The sequence below is a fragment of the Phyllopteryx taeniolatus genome, chromosome 3 (genome assembly GCF_024500385.1).
Source record: "Phyllopteryx taeniolatus isolate TA_2022b chromosome 3, UOR_Ptae_1.2, whole genome shotgun sequence".
NCBI lineage: Eukaryota > Metazoa > Chordata > Actinopteri > Syngnathiformes > Syngnathidae > Phyllopteryx > Phyllopteryx taeniolatus.
In genome coordinates, this window is record NC_084504.1 from 13491217 (window position 1) to 13517993 (window position 26777).

Here is a 26777-nt window from a genome sequence, read left to right on the forward strand (position 1 = left end):
TGTTGAATTTGAAATTAAATACATTAAGATTAATACATGGAAAAATGCATTAAGCTGCATGACCTCGCTGCTTTAATTGAATTTGAATTGAAACAAAGTGATCCGTTTAAAAAGCCATTAAACACTTTTAGCTGAATATGTTCAACCTTAATATTGCATCAGCATGCTGCTCTAATTTAATGTAATAGTTTCTAAATAATATATGCATCCTAGTGATAAAATTGAGTCATAAGAGATATTCTTTTTTGTAACCTTGGCAAAGGTAACCTGTTAGCCTAATAGCATAATTGTTTTAGTAATTTTTGAAACAAGAAAAATCCAGTTACCTCGATTCAATCTGCAGATTACTCGTGACGTCGATGACGAAAAATCTACACCAAAAATAAAAAAAATTTAGCGAGCAAATTGCTATTTTTTTTATGGATATTATCACAGTAAGTAAAAAAAAATGACTGGCAATTATGGTGATAGGCTGACAAAATGGTAAATGGGCTTGGACTTGTATCGCGCGTTTCTAACTTCAAGGTACTCAAGAGTGCTTGAACCCTCTCCTCATTCACCTACTGATGATGGAGGTCTGCCATTCTAGTTCAGAATGTCATTTGTGGTCCTATAAGCCCAACGCTCCAGTATGTGTATCAAAGCATCTCTTAAGCGTGACAGCGTGCTGTCAAGATGATGGGTTCATTGATGGTACACGCTGTTAAAACACTTGACACATAACATGCTCAGATAGCGCAAGCCAGCGATCTAAAAAAAAACATTAGTCCAAGAATGCCACTGGACATGCTGCTGCTGCAACCATATACGCTACGCCTCAGTTACCCATTTCTGTATAATTACACACGTCTTACAGCTTTCCCAATTCTCCGAGTGACTCCTCTGACTTATGCTTTAGGTTGAATGACCCTCTCAATAATTCAGAAGTAAGATGAAACCGGGAAGGTCTCCAATCATACAGGATAACTCATAAAAGTGAGTACAACCCTCACATTTTTGTACTGTATATATTATAATTTTGTCATAGGACAGCAGTGAAGAAATGACACTTTGCTACAGTGTAAAGTAGTGAGTGTAAGGCTTGTATACCAGTGCACAATTACTGATAACTGATTACTGATATAAGTCAACCCACAGAAGTTAATGTTGAAACAACTGGCAACAAAAGTGAGTACACCCCCCAGTGAAAATGTCCAAATTGGGCCCAATTTGCCATTTTCCCTTCTTGCTGTGACGAGTTGGTCATACAAGGTTTAAAGTAGTGAAAATTTGGGCACAATGTGGACATTTTCATTTAGGGGTGTACTAACTTGTTGCCATTTTAAAAAGTACAACTTCATCTTTGTTATATTTTAACTTTAATCTCTAAATCATCACGATTTTTGATTTATTCACATAATATTACGACTATAACCTCATAGTATTTCGACCGGTCTTGTGAAATTTTGATTCCCCCAATAAGAACATGACTTAATTCAAACATTTCAATTTTATTCTCACCATAAAATGACAACCTTATCACAACAAAAAGTAGACAAGTGTTAATAATAATGTCTCAAAATATTAGCCACTCCTGCTTCATTAAACTAGTCATGAATATACTTTTTTTCATTGCAGCAGAAAATACTATAAATCACAGGCCACTGAAGTGTTAGGTACCATATTTTCACGACTATAAAGCGCACCGTATTAAAAGGCACAGTCTCAGTTACGGGGTCTATTTCTGTATTTAACACATACATAAGGCGCACCATATTATTGGGCGCAGGCATGGTAAAACATACGCTAGTTTAAAACATGCGCTAGAATGTATGCTAGCATATGTTTTTAAAAAGGCAGCGGGACCAAAACTGAGTTTGGTTGTACTTTATTGAAGTATTTATTGATGTACTCACATAATTTTTTGATCAATCCTCATCCACAAATACATCAAAGTCCTCATCTTCTGTATCCGAAATGAACAGCTGGAGAAGTTCTCCATCAAACATGCCGGGTTCCCTCTCGTCATTGTCGGTCGGAGTCAGTCTCGTTGCCGGGGGGCTGTTCAGCAATGATGCCGGCTTTCGCGAAAGCTCGGACAACAGTCAAAGCAGATACCTTAGCCCAGGCATCCACAATCCATTCGCATATGGTGGCGTAACTCGCCCGGCGATAGATGGATAGTGGCGCCGTTTCATAAAACAAAAGCACCAAGACGGACCTCCTTGAAAATGTTCGATTTTCATTTCTTCTGCAAGCGTTATTGCCCTCAGTCAAATAGTGACTGTAGAGACGCTTCTCCCGGTTGTTCTTTGATCATTAATCCATTGCTCGAGGTGGTCTTCCAACTCGGGCCACCTCACCTTGTTTCCACGGGAACTCAGCTTCATCTTCTTGACTTGGCGAAGCTCGTTTTCCTGCTTCCTCCACTTGCGAACCATGGATTCGTTGATCTTGAATTCTCTTGCAGCTTCTCGATTCCCATTTTCCTCCGCGTAACTGATAGCTTGCAGTTTAAACTGTGCTTCGTAAGCGTGTCTCTTCGTAGGTACCATTTTCGGGGGTCCTTAGCCAAACCGATGTTGTTTTGCACAATGCACATACTGGCGCCATATACCTACTGGGGGCGTGCCTTTAGCGTCCTCTTTCACGCGCACCCTTCCCCCTTTAACGTCCGCATGCTGTCCTCAGTCACGTCCGCCTTTCCTCTATATTAGCAGCGTGTCGGCAGGAAATGCTCCCAGTCAGTCAAGCGGAGCGCTCGTCAAAGTCACACAACAGCATTTACAGATTTTGGAACTCGGTGCACACATAAGGCGCACCGCATTATAAGGTGCCCCGTCCATTTTGGAGAAAATTTAAGACTTTTAAGTGCGCCCTCTGGTTGTGAAAATACGGTAGTCACGTGACCTATGGTGGCAAGCTTTGGCCATGATTGGGAGGTTTTGTTTACAAAGTAAAAGTGCATTAAAGTATAAATATAATCAACCCTTGTGGTTTATTCGTTTGCTTCTAGTCGGCATACACCTCGTTCATTTTGTCCTGGTACATTTGGACGACAATTGGCCTCCTGAGTTTCATGGTGGGTCCTGTAAAGACAATAACATTTCGTTTCTACTATGTCTATATGCACACACGTAGTCAAACAAACATTGGCTTTGGAATCGTCAAAAAACATCCCTGGAATGTGGCCTGGTATGTCACAAGACAAGTGACCTAGATAGTAAGCTGATATGTTAGAGGTTGTATTCTACTAAAGTCCCAAATGTAGCTATTCAATGAAAAATAGTCATGTATTCATGTCACATTTTGACTTTATTCTCAGAATAGCACAACTATGTTAGGTAGTTGTTAAAATGTATTTGTTAGGGGGAAAAAGCAATAAAGAAATGCAATTTTTTATTTTTTACAATATTTTTGTACTATGATTTTATTCTTGTAATTGACGAATTTGGATTTACAGTATGTTTGTAAAAATTCTGATTTCTTTTCTTAGGACATTTATTTACATTATATTTTGACTCTAGTAATTTACTACTAATAATTAAACAAACAATCCTCTTAAAATTACAATATTCAAACTATATTCCTGACTTTACTCTAGGAAATTCATTCCCCCCCTAAACAGAATTCAGTCTTCAATTTTTTCTTAATGTCAAACTTATTACCTCCTCAATCCATCCATTTCCCGAACCGCTTATCCTCACTAGGGTCACGGGCGGGCTGGAGCCTATCCCAACTATCTTTGGGCGAGGGGCGGGGTACAGATGTGCTAACCAGTCGCCCACTGTGGCGCCTACCTCTTCAATGTCCTCAAAATGACAAAAGTATTGAAAAAAAAATTATGAAGATTTTCTGAAAATGATTATGTTAAAAAACTGAATTAGGATTTTATGTAATTTATTTGTAACTTCAAATTATGAAAGAATCTAACAAAATGATCTTATACAAGTCTGAACAAAATATTTTTTTAAAACACCTATTCTGCTACAATTAGGAAAAACTGAATGAATTATGAATTAAAACTAAACAATTATCAAAATAATAACCAAATTATCATAAAATCATGAGAATTATCATAAAATTATTAAAACAATAATAATAATTTTGGTGGGGAAATTCTGAGCAAATTATACATTTCGGAAAAAAATACCATTAAATTAAGAAAGAATCATCATAAAATTAATAGATACATTTAAAGATACATTTATGATAAACATCTTAGTTGGGATTTTTTTCATAATTTTATGAGCAAATTGTCATGAACGAATACCTCGCACAAAGATGGCTGGGAGAGGCTCCAGCATGCCGGCAACCCTAGTGAGGATAAGCAGTACAGAAAATGGATGGATGGGAAGATGCAATACACTAATATTTTTTGTCAAAATTAAAAATAAAAGTGATACAATTAAGAAAAGGACAAAATTAAGATTTAAAAAAAAATTATCTTATAACATTTTGGGAAGAAAATGACCATAAATTACAACAATTTGCTCCTTAAATAATTATTGTTTTCTCCTGAAATGAAAACTTGTGGCCCTAAGTGTTTTCATGGAACAACTCACCAAGCTCTCCTCCCGGGATGGAGAAATCTCTTTCCAGGATGACAAACGTCTGTACCCTCTGCGGTCTGGCTATGGCCGTGGCGTTGTATCGATCCACGCTCTCCTGGATGGTCTTGTAGACGGCGGGCTCCTTGTTACCGATGATCTCCGACACCTTGGTGGCAGTGACACCGAGGTTCTGGCAGAAGCTGACGGCCTCTGGGCTCAGCTGGTCTGTGGGTTTGCCGTCTTCGTCCATGACGCACTGTCCGATCGTTCGTCATTATTTTTGGAAAATATGATTGGTCGGCCGCGTTTATCGGGAGCTTACTTTGAGCGTGACGAACATAGAGAGGAACTTCTTTCTGTCTCCAATCAGCATGGCGTTGCTGATGATGGGTGCCTCTGCTTTCACAGCGTTCTCGATGGGCACCGGGGCCACGTTCTCGCCTCCGGCGGTAATCAGAAGCTCTGCACGATAACATCAATAAGCAAAATTCTGACATGTTCTCATAAATTTAGACTTTAACACATTCACTGCCATTGACGGCTTTAGAAGTCAAATATCCATGGTAACGTTGAAGGCTGGCAGTGAATGAGTTCAAAATTCTGACTTTTAAAAACTGTTTCTAGGCATAGAGTGACGCCCCGCTATATTGCAGTTCATCACTGCCACCCTTGCTATGTTGCAGATTTTTAAGTAATCGTTTTTAATGGGTTTTTATAGCATAGAGCCAAATACGAATTTAGGGTTGCGCGCCTTCGATGTAGTACCACATTGTGCCACCAGAGGCCGGGCAGCACTGAGGTCTACTGGAAGACGTAGCATAATTATAATAACAGCAAGAAGAAGAGACAGAGAAGTTTCCCAACTGAGCTCCAGTAATAGTGGTTGACAGAAAGAATATATCATCAGCCTAATAGCATAAACTGCCTAAGTCATTTTTCACTTACCGTCATAATATCAATATATCAATTGAAATATGCTTGCTAAAAATTTCCTTTTTTCTTAATGTCTGTGTAGATTCTCAGTCATGTACGTCATGGTAACCCACAAAGTGAATTCAGGCAACTGGATTGTTGTCTATTAAATTACTCGTTTTCCAAAAACATTCAAGCATGACAAGACCAATCAGGCTAAAGATATGCCTGTGAGGCATGGTGGCGTTTTACATATGTTAGCATTAAGCTAGCAGACTTTAATTAGACAAAATGACATAGTTTGGCTGAACATTTTTGGTGTTTTAAATATACAATGTTTAATCTCTGCTGTTTAATGTGTCAGTTTTACAGTAAACATAAATTGTGAGTGACAAACAGCTTGAAGCCAGCGCAGTTTACCTCTTATTTGGACAATACTCTGCAAGTATTAATAATAATAATAATGCATACAATTTATATAGTGCTTTCCAAGGTATTCAAAGACAATTGCACACATTATTCATTCACTCCACAGTCACATCCTAATGGTGGTGAGCTACTTGTGTCGCCACAGCTGCTCTGGGGCAGTCTGATGGAAGCATGGCTGCCAATCTGCGCCTACGGCCGCTCCGGCCACCACCAAACCTCCGACCACATCCAAACACATTCGTTCATGGGCAATGTGGTTTAAGTGTCTTGCCGAGAGACACGACGACGACAGAGATCCGGCGACCTTCCGGTTTCAGGGCAACACCTACATACTCAAAGGGATCTTATAGGAAAGTCTCGCGGGTTTGATTTGGAACTATCCCCCACAATAATAATCACTGAATTACAAATGTTTTCACATAATATTGAGAATTAATTGTCTAAATAAGGATTTTTTTGTAAATTGAAAATGTACTACATCCATGTAATATTTAGGATGTATTCTTGTGTTGTGACTTCTTGAAATATTTAATATAGTTAAATTTACGATTTATATAAATTTAGGGGTGGTTTTTTTTTTACAAATTTGCATAATATTTTTACTTTGTCATCAAATTCTGAAACTTTTCATCTTTTACATGTTCCCATAAAAATACCAAAATAACTCAAGTAATAGTTCAACTGTCCTAAAATTCGGATTATTTTTTAAATTAAAAACTACACCTGAGGCTCACCTTTAATCCTTCCAGTTATGAAGAGGAAGTTTCTCTGGAACTTTCCGATGTCACCGGAGTGCAGCCATCCGTCCTGGTCCAGGGCCTCTCTGGTCTTGTCGTTTAGGTTGAGGTAACCCATGAAGACGTTGCGCCCCCAGAAGCAGATCTCCCCATTGCTGTCCTTGTCCTGGTTGTCCAGCTTCACTTTGGAGCCCGGCATCACTTTCCCGCAGCTACGACCGCAAGGAGCCATAAGCATTAGCGTACTGTCTATGTATACGCTGATACTGTGTCGTAATTAGCTATATACTGTATATATATCACATTTAGTATTTAAAAATCTCAATAATTTGTAAGGGTCATGAAATTCATACTTGAATAATATTGCTTACAAAATGATTACCCAATGATTATTATATACAACCCCAATTCCAATGAAGTTGGGACGTTGTGTTAAACATAAATAAAAACAGAATACAATGATTTGCAAATCATGTTCAACCTATATTTAATTGAATACACTACAAAGACAAGATATTGAATATGCAAACTGATAAACTTGATTGTTTTTAGCAAATAATCATTAACTTAGAATTTTATGGTTGCAACATGTTCCAAAAAAGTTGGGACAGGGTCATGTTTACCACTGTGTTACATCACCTTTTGTTTTAACAACATTCAATAAACGTTTGGGAACTGAGGACAATACTTGTTGAAGCTTTGTAGGTGGAATTATTTCCCATTCTTGCTTGATGTACAGCTTCAGCTGTTCAACAGGCCAGGGTCTCCGTTGTCGTATTTTACGTTTCATAATGCGCCACACATTTTCAATGGGAGACAAGTCTGGACTGCAGGCAGGCCAGTCTAGTACCCGCACTCTTTTACTACGAGGCCACGCTGTTGTAACACGTGCAGAATGTGGTTTGGCATTGTCTTGCTGAAATAAGCAGGGGCGTCCATGAAAAAGCCGTTGCTTGGATGGCAGCATATGTTTCTCCAAAACCTGTATGTACCTTTCAGCATTAATGGTGCCTTCACAGATGTGTGAGTTACCCATGCCATTGGCACTAGCACAGCCCCATACCATCACAGATGCTGGCTTTTGAACTTTGCGTCCATAACAGTCCAGATGGTTCTTTTTCTCTTTGGCCCGGAGGACAGGACGTCCACAATTTCCAAAAACAATTTGAAATGTGGACTCGTCGGACCACAGAACACTTTTCCACTTTGCGTCGGTCCATCTTAGATGAGCTCGGGCCCAGAGAAGCCGGCGGCGTTTCTGGGTGTTGTTGATAAATGGTTTTTGCTTTGCATAGTAGAGTTTCAAGTTGCACTTACGGATGTAGCGCCAAACTGTATTTACTGACATTGTTTTTCTGAAGTGTTCCTGTATTAATTGGATTTCTACAGCTGTAAGTGGGTCGTCCATAATATTAGCATAGAGTGCGCTGACCTGAAGATGAGGTAGTCAGTGTTGGTGGAGACTGTGTGCGGCCCCGAGCTCTCGCTCATGCCGTACAGCTCCATGAGGGGCATGTTGAGGCTCATGAAGTACTCCAGGGTCTCCTTGGAGATGGGGGCCGAGCCTGTGAACAAGGTCCTGCAACACTCCAGGCCCAGCGCCGCTCGGACCTTCTTGAACACCAGCTGGTTGGCCAGCGTGAAGCCCCACGGTACGCGGTTCTCCCTACAACAACAACACCAATTACTTAGCGGATGACTTTTTTGAAGAACAACAAGCATTTACTGTCATACTATTTTGACTTCATGCTCATCAAATTATTTTTTAAAACTCAGAAAAGTATGCACTTATTCCTGAAATATTTTGACTCTATTCTCATCAAATTCATTCATTCTTCCGGAGAAAGAAAGAAAGAATTTTTGAAAATATTATTAGCAAATGATGCTATTTTTCTCATACAATTATGAGAATGACTATGATAAAAATCCAGGTGACGCCGTCTCACCCATGCATGGCACTGTAGTTGTACATGAGTCCGATGGACTTGGCCCAGTCGGCCACACTCTTCTTGAAGGGGCTGACCTTGGCTCCGGCTTCCTGCATTTTCTCCTGCATCTTTTCCCAAACGCGAGGGACGCCCAGGAACGTGGTGGGGGACACCTCCTTTAACGTGGTCACCAAGGATCCCTTTTATTGAAAAACATAAAGTCGTCATCTGAGGAAGGGTCCAAAAGGTGTGGTCTGTGCTCACCTTGAGGGCGTCGGGTTCCGCAAAGTATGTGGTGGCTGCAAACCTCATGGTGATGTACATGTCGTTGAGCTGAGCCGCCACGTGGCTGAGCGGCAAGTAGCTGATTACGGTCTCCTCGGCATAGCGCAGGCCCACCATGTCTCCTGCTCTCTGGGCCGTCCAGGTCACCTGCACGTCAGCAAAGGGAATGTTGGAGTTCCCCAGGGCTCTATTTAAGTATCCTTTTTGTTTCTCTTTTACAACAGAGGTCACCAACCTTTTTAAAACTGAGAGCGACTTATTGGGTATTGATTAATGCAAAAGGCTACCAGTTTACACACACTTCTGAAATAAATTTGCTCAAATTATCTTTAATTACATGTTATTACAAATAATTAATGATTTCATTCATCTATGTGACGACATTGATCATGTGAATAATTTCTAACAACAATCATCCACAACACAGGGGAGGCCGGATTTGAACCTGCGTCCTAAGAACTGTGAGGCGGATGTGCTAACCAGTCCACCGCCGTACAACTTTATTAATTTAATATTTTGATGTTTTACGCTCATAAAATCTTTTGTTGTAACATTGACTATTCAAATCAAGATTTGTTTCCTCTTTCCTTACAACTTCATTCATGCCATATGTTGACTTTCTTGTAATTATTAACTATTCACATATTTAGATGAAATAAAATAAAAATAATATCATAAAATGAAATGTACAACTTTATTCTGACTATTTTTTTCTCGTAAATTTGTGGCTTTATTCGTGTAAAATTTTACTTTTTTCTTCATTAAGTCAAGATTTCCTTTTTTGTAAATTAAAAACTTTATGCAATATATTGACTTTAATTCCAACTTCATATTTTGAATCCATCCTTATTCAATGTTTTTTTTCCTCATAACATTATCCAATTAATACTCCAAGTTTATTTCCAAAAAATTCAAACATTTTTCCTTATAAAATGACAGTTTTAATCATGTAATATGTATTCATTTTCCTCATTAAATTTATTTATTTTTCTTGGAACTGTTACGGCTCATAGTATATTCTGGCCAACAAACTGTATTTGCCATTGCGATTATATGTTAAAATTGAGCCAAAGTCATTTTCGTATTTGGTTTTTAACTACAATTAAAAAGGTTTCAAAGTAAGTGCTGAAAACATGTTCAAAGACTGAGAACAATTTGGTACACTTTTGTAAATTAAAATGAAGTCAACATTAAGTACCCCAAAATGTGGAACAGCTTTCATTTTCTTTTGTTTTGTTTTTTGTCACTGTGACATGAATGGAATCAAAATGGTGCCATCCATCGAGTGGCACATCCTCCGTGAAGCAGGAAGTTGCCATCTTATGAAGGAAACGTAGCACAAGGCCACCTGTCACTCACGTTGTCATGGCTCAGCATGACGCCCTTGGGGGCTCCAGTGCTTCCTGACGTGAAGATGACGGTGGAGCATTCGTTGGCGCGGAGGCGTGCGATGGAGTCGTCCAGTTCCTTTTCGGGCACGTCCTCGCCCAACCTCATGAATTCCGCCCACTGAAAACAAAATCCACAGTGTGGTCATACTGTACAGAAAGTGTAGCTGTTAACCGTTTTGCTTAGTTTGTTTCCTCATAAACGTGCGACTATATTCTCGTAAAATGAAAAAGAAATCTTCATATCACCTTTATTTTCTCCGGAAATTGCTAATTTATTCACATAATATTTCTACGCCCACCCCCACCCCCGACCCCCTTTACTGACTTTATTCACATATTTAAACTTCTTTCTCTTAGTTTATTTTTTTTTCTTGTAAAATTACATCTTAATCCATGGAATTATTTTTTAATGAAAACATTTTTTAATTATGACTTTATTCACATACTAGTTCAACTTCAGTCCCATAAACTTCTTCCTTGTAAAATGACTTCATTCACATAGTTCTACTTTTTGTCTACAATTTTTTTTCTTTTGTCAATTATGACTTCATTGGCGTACTACCCATACTTTATTGTTGTAATTACAACTATCTGTAATACATAGGTAATTTAAATTTAATGACTTAATTGATGTAAGAGAGTACTTTTCTTATAAAAACATAAAATCAAATCATTTTCATTGTAAAATTCTGACTTCATTTACAAAGTATTTCAACTTTTGTCCCATACAATTCTAAAGTTTTTCCTTGTAAAATTATTCCTTTATTCATAATATTTCTATTTTTGTCCACTCATAAGATCAATTATTTTTCTCTAATAAATTGTGATACATTATTCATTTAATATTTTGACTTTGTTGTACTCAAAAATGTTTTTTTTTTTGTAAAATTACAACTATTCACATAATATATTGACTTTATTGTATTTTTATTCTTATTCTCATTTAATATACAAACAGTTACCTCATAATAAAAAATAAATCCGTCTTAAAATTATGAATTTATACGCGTATTATTTCTACTTTTTTCCCCTGACGAAATATTTTCTTCTTGGAGAAATACTTTTTTCATATTCCAACTTTAGTCCCATAAAATGAAAAAAAAAGCTTGTACACTTACAGCTTTATTAATGTAACATTTCTACTTTTTCTCATAAAATCAATTTTTTTTCTTGTACAAAAACCACTTTATTCATATAAAATTTAAACTTCAGTTCCATATAATTCAAAAATTTTTTGTTTTAAAATTCCAACTTTATTTACGTAATATTTCAACTTAAGTCCTGAAAAAATCAACACATTTTCGCTCTTAAAAATCTTTCTTTCCACAATTTTCTCTCTCTTCTTAAAGGTACAACTTCATTCATCTAAAATATTGACTGTATTCTTCTAAAAAATGCCTACAGTCACATATTTCAACTTTTTCCTCATAAAAAAATAAATAAAATAAAATAAAATCACACATTCTTATTCTTTTAATATTTATATATATTTCTAATTAAATAAATTTCTTTTTAGTCAAATAATATCCATAAATCATACAGAGTAATATATATATTGACGTACTGTGTAGAGAGAGGGTAGCCTCTGCTTTAATTCTCCTTTGTACTGGACGATGGCTTTGAGATGCGGCAGCTGGTCTTTTACCTATCCAAAGAAATCCTGTTTTATTAAAGAATTGGCCTTCTGCACACTGGATAACATGCGTGTCACGAACCTGCAGGATTTTGTCCAGCTGTTGCTGGTTCTCCACCACTAAGATGTTAGCTTGTGAGTCACTGGCCACATGACAACAGGCCTGAGGTCCATTGGTGGCGTAAATTCCCGTCGCCAGACCCCTGCAACGCACGGAGATGAATGCCTTTATTGCATTTTATTTTCAGAAACATGGTGAGCTAGCATCTCCTACTTTGGTGTTTTAAAACACTGGTAGACCAGCCTGTTTGTGTAATATTTATACTTTTTTCATTACATTTTAAAACTTCATTTGCATATTATTTTGACTTCATTCTCATCAAATGTTTTTTCTTCTTTAAAAATCGCCATTTTGTTTGCGTAATATTTCTACACTTCTCACAATTATGTCTTGTGAAATTAGCTTTTTTAACGTAATATGCAGACATTAAATTACAATTAATTCTTAGAAATGTACAACTTTTTTTATGTCTGTATTTCTACGATTTTCTCATTGACTCAAATGTTTTTACTCATAAAATTACAACTTAATTTATGTAATATTTCTTGTTTTTTCCTAATTGAATTCTCATTTCTTTTTCTCATAAAATGATGACTATTTATCTAGTATTTCTATCACGTTCCATATTAAATTAAAATAAAAGTTCTTGTAAAATTCCAACTTTACTCATGGAATATTTCTATGATGTTCCTGTTGCTAACTTTGTATCTGATTGTTTTACTTAACACTCAAAACAATCTAGCAATGTTTATTTCATAATATGTTGTTATAACCCCATTAGCATCTGGCAAAATTTCTGTATTTTAGCAAATCATCTCAAGCCTAAGCAAAGGAAAGCAAGTTTATAGATATTTATATTCAATATTCTACATACGTCCAATTTTTACATTGTTTTCCCTGCCAAAATCAATCATTTGTTTGGTATAAAAAACCTTTCTTACTTCTACTTTAAAGGTCAGAGCAAAAAGATGTTATGGGGTCAGTTAAAATTCATATTTACATTGTTTATATGTTATGTAATACATGTACATCATTTCCAACAAGTTGTCAAATATAGTTTAGCAAAAACATTGGTTTTTATTACACGTATTGAGCACTCCCCGAACACACCCGAAGCTCAACACACCGGGGTGTGGTTACTTTATCTACCGCAAGGGCTACCAGAAGTGACCTTGCAATTGACAAACAGCGCGCTACACTCTATACACAATGGTGAGCAACGTGTTGGAATATGAGGAGGAGGAGGATTTCGACGTACAGGAGCACCCAACTGAACTTGGCATCGTCAAACCGTACATGTTTGAACCGATCAGGCGGTCGGAACCCGACAGTGACGACGATGAGCAGCTGTACAACAGAAAAAGAGAGTGGCCACTGGCTCGATGTGACGTATGTCAAAAGCATGTCTTTTTATACAGTCATGGCTTGAAATAATGACACGCCGGGGGTTCCAATATTACTATATGTATTATATATTCACATATGTTTTAGTGACACAGCACAAGCTGTTACATAGGATGCAGTATTCCTATATATTGTGTGCCCCTCGCTCAAGTAGCGTTATAACACACCGCACAGAAAGTCTGTTAGCTTGTCATATAGGGAAAAGTATAGACGACGGTACTGTAAAGTACTGCGTGAGTCTTTTTTCCTACTCCGCAGTGCACAGTAACCATAATAGAGTCATAGGTATACACAAAGAAACCCTCACCTCTTGCCTGCGCTGCTTCGCCACTGAAAGAGTTAGTTCTCTTGCTGGCGGTTGAGGTCCCAATGGCCGTAGGAAAAATAATTGGCACCGCAGCTGGTTTCAGCCTCTGCCTCTGTATCAAATGCTTTCTGCTAAGTCTTTCTCGAAACACGCCGGTTCGAAGTGATCAGCACAGAGTTTGGAATGCTTGCTCGGCACCCATTGCTGACCACTTGTCACGTATTCCGTTTTCACGTGGAAAGCCAAAAACCCATTTGTACAACCAAATGCCACACAATAAACCATCGTGACATCACTAAATCATACGACAACAAATATACAAGGACGGGAACAACTGCATGCAACAATCGCACACGATGAACAGGCTGTTTGGCTCGTGTGACGTCACAGCGGCGGAAAGAGACGAAGACCGGAAGGCGCTGGATGCAAAAAGCAGAAGGCGCATTCTGAATCATATTTACCCAATTAATGGCTGCATATCTGCTAAATAATCACTTAGAAATGGCAGATGTGGTTTGGAAAGGTGTTTTAGAGTTATCAAGAAAATGTTTAACATCTTTGTCCTCTGACCTTTAAGCACGTAAACGATCCAGAAAATGTACATCATGCAATCTAAGCACGTCGTCAAAAGGATAAACAGCTTATTGTCTTGTCTGGCCTATGCGAGGAATGCACACCTGATACGCACATTGTATCTTTAACATCAACACAACACACAAACACGTTAAAGCAGATGTGAGCGATAAATGGCATGTTTGGTAAAAATGATGCCGAGTCAGCATACAAAAAAAAAAAACGCACTGTTCTTACCCGGCTAGAATGGAGCCCACATTGGCGATGAACCACTCGGGGGAATTGAAGCCAAGGATGCCCACCCCGTGGTAGCGCTCCAGGCCCAGCTACACACACACACAAATACATTTTTAATGATGGCACTTCGCCATGCATTACTTTTGACCTACATCCACGTCCGTAAGCCAACGTGTCTCGGAAAGGAGATCCGTAACACAAGATGGAGATTTCACACGCCCATAGCACAGTATTGGTTTCCCCCAGAGAGTTTTGGGTGCAGCCAGCTGGACGGGTTCTGCACGGCCACTGGTACACAGCAAAAGCGGCAGACATCTGATCAGAGTTGAGCATGGTGACGCGTAGAGTGGGCAAAAGGCCTCGGTTTCATCCTCAAACTTGACGTGAGTTAAGCTTCTCAAACTGAAGTACAGGGACCAATAATTAAGCAATTACTCATCCCTACCTTAGCCAATATTATTGAGATGTAGCACATAAATCTGACATCCCTCTATGAATAAGGTCCATACAGCAAAAGGAAAGTATGTCTCATGTATGTGTTTTGATTAAACAAAGACAATTACCCATAAACCATACATGCTTTTGTAACAATTCAAGACAATTTGGAGCCTTGAAAGAACCAAATGTACGTTTTCGTAAAACATCAAAGACAAATTAGTCTCCAATGAATTTAAATTATACATTGTTGTAAAACACAATTATGTCTACAGCTAACCTCGAACGTACATGTTTTCATAAAACAAAGACAATTAACTTCAACAAAAGACGATTACGTCTCCACATCGTACCTACAAAATGTTTTCTTAAACATCAAAGACCGTTTTATAAAATGTTCCTCTAGCGTCATGTATGTGTTTTTTCTAAACATTGACGACAATTTGGGCTCGTCAAAGAACCCATTAAATACGTTTTTGAGTAAGTCTCCAATGAACCTAAAGTACATGGTTTTTTTTTACTTCAAAGACAATTTTGCCTTCAACTAACCAAATGTACCTGTTTTCATAAAACCTCAAAGGCAGTTTATTCCAATGAACTTAAACTACATCATTTTGTTAATGTCAAAGACAATTTAGTCTCCAGTGAACATTCATTCATTTTCCGCACCGCTTCTCCTCACTAGGGTCGCAGGCGTGCTGGAGCCTATCCCAGCTATCTTCGGGCGAGAGGCGGGGTGCACCTTGAACTGGGCGCCAGCCAATCGCAGTGCAGTGAACATAAACTACACAGTTTCGTTAACATCTAAGACAGTTAAGTCTTCTGCTAATTTCATGTGCATGATTTTGTAAACATTGAAGACAATTTGCAGTGTTCCTAGTACATTTCCATAAACCACCAAAGGAAAATATACAGTAATCCAATTAACCCAAACTATGTTTTTGTAAACCACAAAGGCAATTTAGTTTCCAACAAGACTAATGCACATGCCTTTGTGAACATCAAACACAATTATGCTTCCGAATAACCTGACATACCTGTTTTTGGAGACAAATATCAAAGTCAGTTTGGACACATTATTGTCTTTCACGTTTCATGAAAACTCATACGTTAGGTTAGCTGACTTCTTTACCGCTTATCCTCACAAGGGTCGCGGGCGTGCTGGAGCCTATCCCAGCTATCATCGGGCAGGAGGCGGGGTACACCCTGAACTGGTTGCCAACCAATCGCAGGGCACATATAAACAAACAACCATTCGCACTCACATTCTCACCTACGGGCAATTTAGAGTTTTCAAACATCAAAGACAAGTGAAAGTTTTCACCTAAGCTCATGTACGCATTTTGGTAAACAGTGAAGACAAATGGGGGTCTTCGTCAACGACAATGAATCAAACCTAAAGTAAGAAAAAGAATGTAACAGGCAGACCTTGATGAAGCTCTTAGCCGCTGCCCTGCACTGTTGGTAGTACTGCCTCCACGTGACGGTCTCCCACTGTCCGTCCTTCTTGTACGCCAGGGCCGGGTGCCCCCCGAAGCCCTCCACTGTCTCCAGGAACATCTGGTGCACCGTGACGGGGGTGTCGGCGGCCGGCCCCGACTCCTCCATCCTCAAGCGGACAGCCCCCTCCTTTACGGTGTTCCACAACTGCTCGGCCGGGGCCAGAGTGGCGGCGGCGACCCCCTGCGGCTTCAGCGCTATGGCGCGAGGCTCTGGGGGGCAACAGGGGCAGTTCCATTTAGTCGCCATTGTGAACAGCTGCACTCAGGACCGGGCGTGTGAGTGAGTGAGCGTACACGTGGTTGGACTAAGATAGAAGGCGAGGCCACACCAGCGAGGCGAGGTCTACGTGTTACCTGAGATGATACGGGCAGGTGTGTGTGTGTGTGTGTGTGTGTGCGTCCGTGTGTGCTTGCCAGTCAGGTTTTTAAAAGCTTTAAAAGAATTTTGTTTGCGCAATACAAACATGTTTTTATGTCCGACACGACAGACAATAATAATAATAATCCAAATACTGTCTCTAATGTATAAATCTGACATCTGAAAACTGACAATTTTTGGCAATTTTGACAAAAAATAATTTCTTTAAAAAAAATACATTCTCAAAACGACTTTATTCTCGTAATTTTATGACTTTTATGTAAAAATAATTCTTATTAGATTGAGACTCCTAAAAATAGTAAAACTATTTTCAAATTTACGACAAAATGTCAGAATCAGAATCAGAATCATCTTTATTTGCCAAGTATGTCCAAAACACACAAGGAATTTGTCTCCGGTAGTTGGAGCCGCTCTAGTACAACAGACAGTGAATTTACAGAACACTTTGGAGACATAAAGACATTAACAAAAAACAACAACAAACAACAATTGTGCAAAAAGATGCAGAGTCCTCAGTTCGAATGGCTAATATCGCAATAGTCCGGTGCAATGACCATTGTGCAAAGGGCACTGAGACTTCAAGGAGTGTATGCGGTTTAAAGTGACGAGTAGTGCGATAATCTGGGACAATGGTTGTGCAAATGTTACAGATACTCCTCAATCAGTGTGCAAATGGAGCAGATACTACTCTGGCATGAGTGGCCACTATATGCAAATAGTGCAGCACGGCGAGACAACTACAGTGAGTGCACGAGTAATACACAATTGGCCCCACAGAAATGTGACAACGAACTCAAGTCAAAAAATTGCCAGCTTGTTGTAATGGAATTGTAAGTTAGCTGTTCAAGAAGTTGATTGCAAGAGGGAAGAAGCTGTTGGAATGTCTACTGGAATGTCAAGGGTGGGTAGGGGGGGTACCGACAATCCTTTCAGCAGTTTTGATTGTCCGTTGCAGTCGGAGTTTGTCCTTTTTTGTAGCAGCACCAAACCAGACTGTGATGGAAGAACACAGGACTGATTCGATGACCGCTGTGTAGAACTGTCTCAGCAGCTCCGGTGGCAGGCCATGCTTTCTCAGAAGCCGCAGGAAGTACATCCTCTGCTGGGCCTTTTTGAGGACGGAGTTGATGTTGGTCGCCCACTTCAGGTCCTGGGAGATTGTAATTCCCAGGAACTTGAAGGTCTCGACGGTTGACACAAGGCAGCTGGACAGCGTGAGGGGCAGCTGTGGCGAAGGATGCCTCCTGAAGTCCACGATCATCTCTACAGTCTTGAGCGTGTTCAGCTCCAGGTTGTGTCGGCCGCACCACAGCTCCAGCCGCTCCGCTTCCTGTCGATATGCAGACTCGTCACCGTCCTTGATGAGGCCGATGACACTGGTGTCATCTGCAAACTTCAGGAGTTTGACAGTCGGGTTCGCTGAGGTGCAGTCGTTCGTGTAGAGAGAGAAGAGCAGCGGAGAGAGGACACAACCTTGGGGCGCCCCAGTGCTGAAGCTGCGTGTGGATGAGGTGGCCTCCCCCAGCCTGACCTGCTGTGTCCTGCCCGTCAGAAAGCTGTAAATCCACTGGCAGATGGCAGGTGAGACGCTGAGCTGGAGAAGCTTGGATGAAAGGAGTTCAGGGATGATGGTGTTGAACGCTGAGCTGAAGTCCACGAACAGGATCCTCGCGTAGGTCCCTGCACTGTCGAGGTGTTCTAGGATGAAGTGCAGTCCCATGTTGACTGCATCATCCGCAGATCTGTTCGCTTGGTAGGCAAACTGCAGGGGGTCCAGCAGGGGACCTGTGACACTCTTGAGGTGGTCCAGCACAAGACGTTCAAAGGACTTCATGACCACAGATGTCAAAGCGACAGGCCTGTAGTCATTCAGAACCGAGATTGCAGGTTTCTTGGGGACTGGGATGATGGTGGAGCGTTTGAAGCAGGATGGAACTTCAGTAGAAGGTATTCAAGTCGTTGGCTAGTGTGCTATTGTTCTCAGCTTGGGGGGATCGTCGCTTGTAATTAGTCAGCGACTGGAATGCATGCCAGACTGATTTAGAGTCGTTTGCGCTAAACTGTTTTTCCAACTTTGCTGTATAGATCCTCTTTGCAATGTTAATTTCTTTGGTCAGCTGGTTTCTAGCTCGATTATACAGGGCCCTGTCCCCGCTCTGATATGCGTCCTCCTTAGCTTGGCGAAGCTGCTTAAGTTTAGCAGTGAACCACGGCTTATTGTTGTTGAATGTGCGAAATGATTTTGTTGGTACACAAACCTCTTCACAGAAACTGATATAGGATGTGACAGTGTCCATATATTCATCCAGGCTGCCAGCTGAATTTTCAAAGACACTCCAGTCTGTGCAGTCTAAGCAGCTTTGAAGTTCCATCTTGGCTTCATTTGTCCACTTTTTGACTGTTTTCACTGTAGGCTTCGCACATTTAAGTTCTTGCCTGTACGTCGGTATTAAGTGAATTAAGCAGTGATCAGACGAGCCCAAGGCTGCACGAGGTATAGCACGGTATGCGTTTTTTACCGTGGTGTAGCAGTGGTCTAAAGTATTATTTTCCCTGGTAGGACAGTCGATGTGCTGCTTGTATTTAGGGAGTTCGTGGTTGAGTTTAGCTTTGTTAAAGTCCCCTCGGGGTGTTTTTTTTCAATTTCGTTGACTTGATCGGCGAGCGTTAGCAATGCGGCGTTCGTGTTAGCTTGAGGCGGAATATAGACGCCAGCGAAAATGAATGATGCGAACTCACGTGGCGAGTAGAATGGTTTACAATTTAAGAATAGCGACTCCAAATGCGGGCTGCAGTGTGTGCTGATCACCGTGACGTCCGTACACCATTTTTCGTTGATATAGAGGCATATCCCACCGCCCTTTGTTTTCCCCGATGATTCCATGTCGCGGTCCGCTCGATGAATGTGGAAACCGGGAAGCATAATGCCGGCATCGGGTACAGCGTCGCAAAGCCAGGTCTCCGTGAAGCACATGGCCGCGGAACGTCCGAAGTCTTTACGTGTCTTTAACAGAAGATGAAGCTCGTCCATTTTGTTGGGTAGGGAGCGTACATTCGCGAGGTGGATCGACGGGAACGCCAATCTGTGTCCTCTCTTGCGGAGTTTCACCTGAATGCCGGCCCGTTTCCCTCTGTGGCGCCGCTTCCGTCTCCATGCGCCGAAAACCGCGGACGCCGCTCCGGTGAGTAACTCTGGGAAAAAACTGAGCGGATTTTCGAAAGTTGGTGACAGAAAGTCTGGAGTAGACTCCTTGATGGTTAGCAGGTCTCCCCTTGTGTAAGTGAGTCGTGTAAGGTCTCCAAAGACGGACGAAAAACACAAAAACAAAGACAATACTAGAGAGCGCGTTACCGAGGCGACCACACTGGTAGGCGCCATCTTTTGTTATAAAAGATTGTTTTCCTCGAAGAATAAGAGTATTGAGAAAAAAATACAGCTTTATTTATCCATCCATCCATCCATTTTTGACTTCTTTACCACTTATCCTCACTGGGGTCACGGGCGTGCTGGACCCTATCCCAGCTATCATCGGGCAGGAGACCCTGAACTGGTTACAAACAAACAACCATTCACACTCACATTCACACCTACAGGCAATTTAGAGTCTTCAATGAACCTAGCATGCATGTTTTTGGGATGTGGGAGGAAACCGGAGTCCCCGGAAAAAACCTACGCAGGCACGGGGAGAACAGGCAAACTCCACACAGGCGGGGACGGGGATTGAACCCCGGTCCTCAGAACTGTGAGGCAGACGCTCTAACCAGTCCGCCCTTTATTTATTTGATTCCAATTTTTTATCAAAACTATTCTTAAATAAATATATGAATATGAAAAGATTTAAATTTACCCAAAAATACTTTATTGTCGTAATAAAAGGTCAGAACTTATGCACAGTAAAATAAAAAGACCAAACTATTTTAAAACATATTAAAAAACTAGCAACATTATTTTAAGTGAATTTTATTCATGAATTTTTTTTATTCATTAGTTAATTCATGAAAAATAAGAATTTATTCTTGTTTTATTTAATTTTAAAAAATAAGACTTTATTTTTATTAAAAATTTTATTAAATGCCAACAACTTTATTCTCAATATATTTTATTCCTGAAAGGTTTTACTCATGACTTTGTTCATGAAAAAATACTTTTTTCTTTTAATATTCCATTAAAAAATAAGAATATTATAAAAACAACAATCCTACAATTAAATCGATAATTCTTGAATTTGTTTTTTATTTGTTCTGGAATAAAATCGACTCAATCTTGTAATTTTATGATTTATTGAAAAAAATGAAATTATTATAGAAAAATGACTATTAAAAAATGAATGTATTGTGAAAAACTAAGAAATATGACTATTCTAAAAAAAAAAAAAAAGTAGGACGTTATTCTCAAAAGAATACAACTATATTCTTGTAATTTGACAACTTTTTCCACACACAAATTTGTAAGGATTGTGGGGCTTTTGCTTTTAAATTAAAAGTAATACATTATCTAATAAGAATTATTTAAAATACAACATTATTCTCCAAAGATTCTGACTTTTCCTCTTGAGAAAAATATGACTATTCTCAAATTTCCTAAAAAAAAAAAGGATAAAAATATAACTTTATAACAGTAATAATGCACATTTTTTAAATAAAACAAAAGATCTCTTTTACTCAGAATTTTTTGTACTATTTTTGTCAAATTTGGACTTTTGTTTTATATATTTATTACAAAGCCCGCACGGTGGTAAACTGGTTAGCACATCAGCCTCACAGTTCTGGGGACCGGGGTTCAAATCCCGGCCCCGCCTGTGTGGAGTTTGCATGTTCTCCCCGGGCCTGCGTGGGTTTCCTTCCACATCCCAAAAACACACATGGTAGGTTGATTGAAGACTCTAAATTGCCCCCGTAGGTGTGAATGTGAGTGCGAATGGTTGTTTGTTTCTATGTGCCCTGCAATTGGCTGGCGACCAGTTCAGGGTGTACCCCGCCTCCCGCCCAAAGATGGCTGGGATAGGCTCCGGCAGCCCCAACCCTGGTGAGGATAAACAGTGAAAGAAAATGGATGGATTGGGTGGATATATTACAAAAGTTCAGAGAGCGAGAGAGAGAAAGAGAGATTGCTTGCATTTTTCTAAACTGTGGTCAATGCATATTCAGCCCAAAGTTTTCAACAACCTTTTGATTGACGACCCACTTTTATGTGGCTTTGCAACATCTGTCTTTTGTGAAACCCTTTTGTAGAGCAGGGAACCACATAAAACTTTATTTTCATGAAACTTACTTCTTGTTACTATTTACATCTGTTTTATAGGTAGAAATTATTTTTCTCCCAAAAAATATACATAAATATTTTTTAGACCTCGAAAGTAATCCATCTATCCATTTTCCATACCGCTTATCCTCACTATTGCTGGAGCTGGCACGCTGGAGCCTATCCCAGCTATCTTCGGGCGAGAGGCGGGGTACACCCCGAACTGGTCGCCAGCCAATTGCAGGGCACATATAGACAAACAACAATTCGCACTCACATTCACACGTACGGGCAATTTAGAGTTTTCAATTAACCTACCATGCATGTTTTTGGGATGTGGGAGGGAACCGGAGTTCCCCGAGAAAACCCACCCAGGTACGGGGAGAACATGCAAACTCCCCACAGGCGAGGCCGGATTTGAACCCGGGTCCTCAGAACTGTGAAGCAGATGTGCTAAGAAGTCATCAACCATGCGACCTGATCGCAAAGCAATACAACTTTATTCCTGTAAGATTATGACTTTTTTGTCTTGGGAATTTTTTTTTCCTTGGGAAAATATGACATCACCTAAATCCAAATGTATTTTCTCCACTTTTTTTCTTTTATGCCTTTTTTAATAAAAAAAGACTTTCTTCTTGTAATGCTCCACTTTTTAATTGGAAATAGAATTTATTGTAAGAAAATACAAATTATTCAACAATAAATCTGACTTCAAATTCAGACTCCCGACTTTTTTACCGATAAAGTACTTCATCCTTGGAATATGCCTTTTTGTAATCAAAACATTATAAAAAAAAATCTCAATAAAATACGACTTTTTAGAAAAAGAATAACCATTTTTTTAAAGGGGCTTTTATTTTATTTGTATGATTAATTATGAGTCATTGTCATTATATTTGCCCAAATAATGTACTTTAATTTAATGTTCTCTATTATGCAGACCTTTGTTAATTGTCTATTGCCTGATAGTGAGGCCTAAGTTATGATGAAATATCATTATAGTAGTATAGGCATGTGATATATTACAGACTCGAACCTGCTTGTGGCTGTTGCGTTGCGTCCGAGGGTCCACTCCTGTGTGGGTCCTTGGTGGAATCAATGATGAGGGTGGAGAAAGAATCTGTGATACTGTGAATACACATACACTGAATTAAAACTGTATCACAGAAGTAGATAAGCTTCTTTTCTTTTTTTTCAAACTCCTCAGATGATGACACGGGTAACGCTCCAAGAATGATTTGTGTCAAATGAGTTGTGTAAATAACATGTACTCTTAGGCAATCATCTCCATGTCACCAAGTTTTATGAGCAAACATCTTTCAAGTCAATATGTCACATAGAATCAGGCTTCAGGTTTATTTTACCAGTCTTTTTTATTATTTTTTTTTTTTAAACACGAGTATCTGTACTTCTACTTAAGTATAGAGTGTGAGTACTTAAGTAGTAGTGTACTCTTGACATATGATAATACAGTGGTGCCCTTAACTTACTAGTGTATCGTAAAATTATCTTTCTACATTGAAATTAATCGAAATGCCATTAATCTATTTCAGTCGCCACCTCCCAAAAAAAACAACACTTTTTGGATGTGACGGTTCTTTAACAAGAAAAATAGCACTCTACAGTATTTTATTTTATAAAAACATATAGTAATAACATTTAAGAGAATGTAAAGTAGTCTGGGCTGAAATATGTGCCAGCAGGAACTGAATTTGAATCAGTTATGTTTGAATTGCTAAACTTGAATAATTGCATTAAAAAACTGAATTTGAAAAACTTAATTTGAATTTGTCTCGTTCAATTTGAAACGTTGCATTTGAAAACTGAATACTGGTAATTTGAAATTGAATTTATGAGTTTGGAACTGAAGTCCAATAAACTCGAAAGTGAATGTAAGATTATTCTATCCGAAATGAAAATAAAATCATATATTTTCACATTCAGTTTGATCATTTCAGCTTAAGTTCAACAAATCCAATTTGAAATTAGCTGTGACAGACATCTGGGAACTGTAAGGAATAGCAATCGATCGGCGATAAACGGATCTCCTTTTCGGCCAATCAGCGCCTTCGTTTTTGGGCGTGTGACATTGGTACTCTCTGGAAAGTCAAATCTTCTGACCAGCTACAGTATTTTTTCATCTTTATACCACCTTTCCTTAACCTTTGTGGAATGGATCATATGGTCAGAAAGAGATAAAAGGGAGCTTCCTTTCGAACAAAGGAAAGGACATATCACACAGACGTGACTTCGTCGTCTTTCCGTTTTTTCTTTTCCCACCAACATAACGTCATCCAGGCATTGAATTCCATGCCCTAGGCCTTACTGACATCTAGAGGTAGAAACGGCACACAGCACATATGAATACAGACAACACTGTTACCAATTCATTTAGGAGGTTTACATGAATTTTACATGAATTCCATACTTTGGGACATTTCTTGGACTTGGATGTTTTCCATCAAAGACGAATCAGTTACAATCAAAGGTTATAGGACTGAAATTTGGCCACACAATTTTAAAGTTAAAACTTTAAAATGTCACCATAGCGTAATTTCTAAGTTATTAGAAATAGGAGATAAGCAGCTTGGCTGTGCAAAAAGAATAATGGTTTGGTCTCCGGTTCCATTTGGTAGTTTAGGGGTGTAAATACACTCGAAACATATTTTTAGTCTGTGACACCCCAATGCTTGGATTCATTCAAATAGTGCCATGGTGCCATTTTAAAGTTTAACTTGTTCAAAACTGTGGCCACATTTCAGCCCTCTAACCTTTGACTTTAACTGATTTGTCTTTGGTGGAAACATCAAAGTCCAAAAAACGTCCCAAAAAATGGACAACACGGATGCATAAGGGCTAAACTATTTCATTCATGTAACCCCGCTAAATTCATTTGAAACAGTGCTGTCTGTGTCATATGTGCAGTGTGCTGTTTTTACCCGTATGTTTCAGTCAAGCCTAGGGCATGGAGTTCAATGCCTGGATGAAGTTATGTTGGGGGGGAGAAACGGAAAGACGACGACGAGATTTGATCTCTTTCTGACCATATGATTCATTCCAAAAGGTTGAGGAAAGGTGCTATAAAGGTGAAAATACTGTAGCTGGTTAGAAGATTGGACTTTCCAGAGTGTCCCTCTGTCACACGCTCAAAAACGAAGGCACTGATTGGCCGAAGAGGAGATATGTCTATTGCCGATCGATTGTTATTCCTACAGTCCCCGGATGTCTGTCACAGCTAATTTGAAATTGAATCTGAAACGATCAAACTGAATGTGAAAATATATCATTTGAATTTTCAGTGTGGATAAAATAATCTTCACTTTCAAGTTTATTGGACTTCAGTTCCAAAATAATAAATTCAATTTTAAATTATACTATTCAGATTCTGTTTTTAAATGCAATGTTTCAAATTAAACTATACAAATTCAAATTAGGTTTTTCAAATTCAGTTTTTTAATGCAATTATTCAAGTTTAGCAATTCAAATTCAAATATAAATTATTCAAATTCAGTTCCTGCTGACATATATTTCAGCCCTTCGTAAAGAGTTAAATGGTTTATGCATCATGATAATTCAATGGGCATTGTGCTACTCATTCTGGTGCGTGCACCTTGGCTACCAGGCGCAGTATATTAATTACAGACATACTACACATAGATTTGATGATGCAACACAAAAGTCCGTCGCAACTAAGCTGCAATAATATGAGTCGTTTTTCGTTAGTGTTAAATAATTTAACACTAATTTAAGTTAGTTCAAACATATTATGTTCATGTGCTTTGGTTAGGTACCTGTGTTATGTTCTTTGTTTAGTTTCATAGCCAACTGGGAGTGGCAATAAATGGATTGAAGTCTCTGTTTTGAAGATTATTAATGAATTAGTCACTGATGGTCTAGTGGTACATTCACTTGACGTTGGTGCGGGCAGTGTGGGTTCAGTTCCCACTCAGTGACGGTGTGAATGGTTGTCCGTGTCTATATGTGCCCTGTGACTGACTGGCGACCAGTTCAGGGTTTAGTCCGCCTTTTGCCCGAAGGCAGCTGAGACAGGCTCCAGCGGCCCGCAACCCTGAACAGGATAAGTGGTATTGAGGATGGATGTTCATTATTAATTTTTGTTCGCAACTCAGGACAAAAAAAAAAACAAACAGCAGCCAAGCGACGGCTCGTATCTCTAAAAACTTGTAAATTGGGTCATTCGGAAGTCGAGGGACCACTGTATTGCACATTATAGTGAATGGATGTACAGTCCGTCACGTGTGTGTACCTGTTGACGCGGTGTCCATCTACCCCCGTGAGTCCGTTACTCAAGACACCATCGGCCATTTTCTCTTCAACGCTGCTGCACACACATACAGGAAACTCCACTGAAAAGCAGCGAGGAGGCTCTGTGCTCATATATAGCAGTCACATTGCAACACTGACCATGTCCATGTGGAAATCATTGGATTGACTGCCAAACGGCATTGGGACACGCTGTGCACGCACTTATTTTATTTATTTTTGTCCTTTACTTTACCTTTACCCTAATAAATAATGTTGAGCCAGCACATGACACGAAACGCAAACTTTGACTAAGAGCCAAAAGGTGTCTCTACTGTGTTTAAATTTCCTGCAAACACAGTAACGTGTCGCCATCCACAGGGCAGATTCTACAGCATGTTCAAGTTAAGCTCAGGTGAAATAAGAAAAACACTACGAAAAAGTCAGAATAATACCAAAAATTATGAGTTTACTCTTGCGATAGTTCACCTTTTTTAATAATACTATACATATATATATATATATAT

At 39.3% G+C, this 26777-nt stretch overlaps 1 protein-coding gene across 1 annotated transcript; it reads right to left on the reverse strand.

The window, feature by feature from the left end:
• Positions 1-1470: 1470 nt before the first annotated feature.
• Positions 1471-26410, reverse strand: LOC133474894 (long-chain-fatty-acid--CoA ligase ACSBG2-like). The gene is made up of 14 exons (XM_061767028.1): positions 26255-26410; positions 23024-23115; positions 16293-16576; positions 14430-14518; positions 11930-12050; positions 11779-11859; positions 10183-10332; positions 8803-8970; positions 8557-8738; positions 8043-8276; positions 6608-6822; positions 4855-4994; positions 4545-4788; positions 1471-3068 (listed from the first exon to the last, which is right to left on the reverse strand). The coding sequence occupies exons 1-14, from the start codon at positions 26383-26385 to the stop codon at positions 2992-2994; spliced, it is 2208 nt and encodes a 735-aa protein (XP_061623012.1). The 5' UTR covers positions 26386-26410; the 3' UTR covers positions 1471-2991.
• Between the last annotated feature and the right edge of the window lie 367 nt (positions 26411-26777).

Coding starts and splice junctions, on each gene's coding strand:
- LOC133474894 (XM_061767028.1), bottom strand. CDS start 26,385: ATGAGCACAGAGCCTCCTCGCTGCTTTTCAGTGGAGTTTCCTGTATGT. Junction 14,519..16,292: donor CGGCTAAGAGCTTCATCAAG/GTCTGCCTGTTA, acceptor GTGTGTGTGTAG/CTGGGCCTGGAGCGCTACCA. Junction 11,860..11,929: donor AGCTGGACAAAATCCTGCAG/GTTCGTGACACG, acceptor TTCTTTGGATAG/GTAAAAGACCAGCTGCCGCA.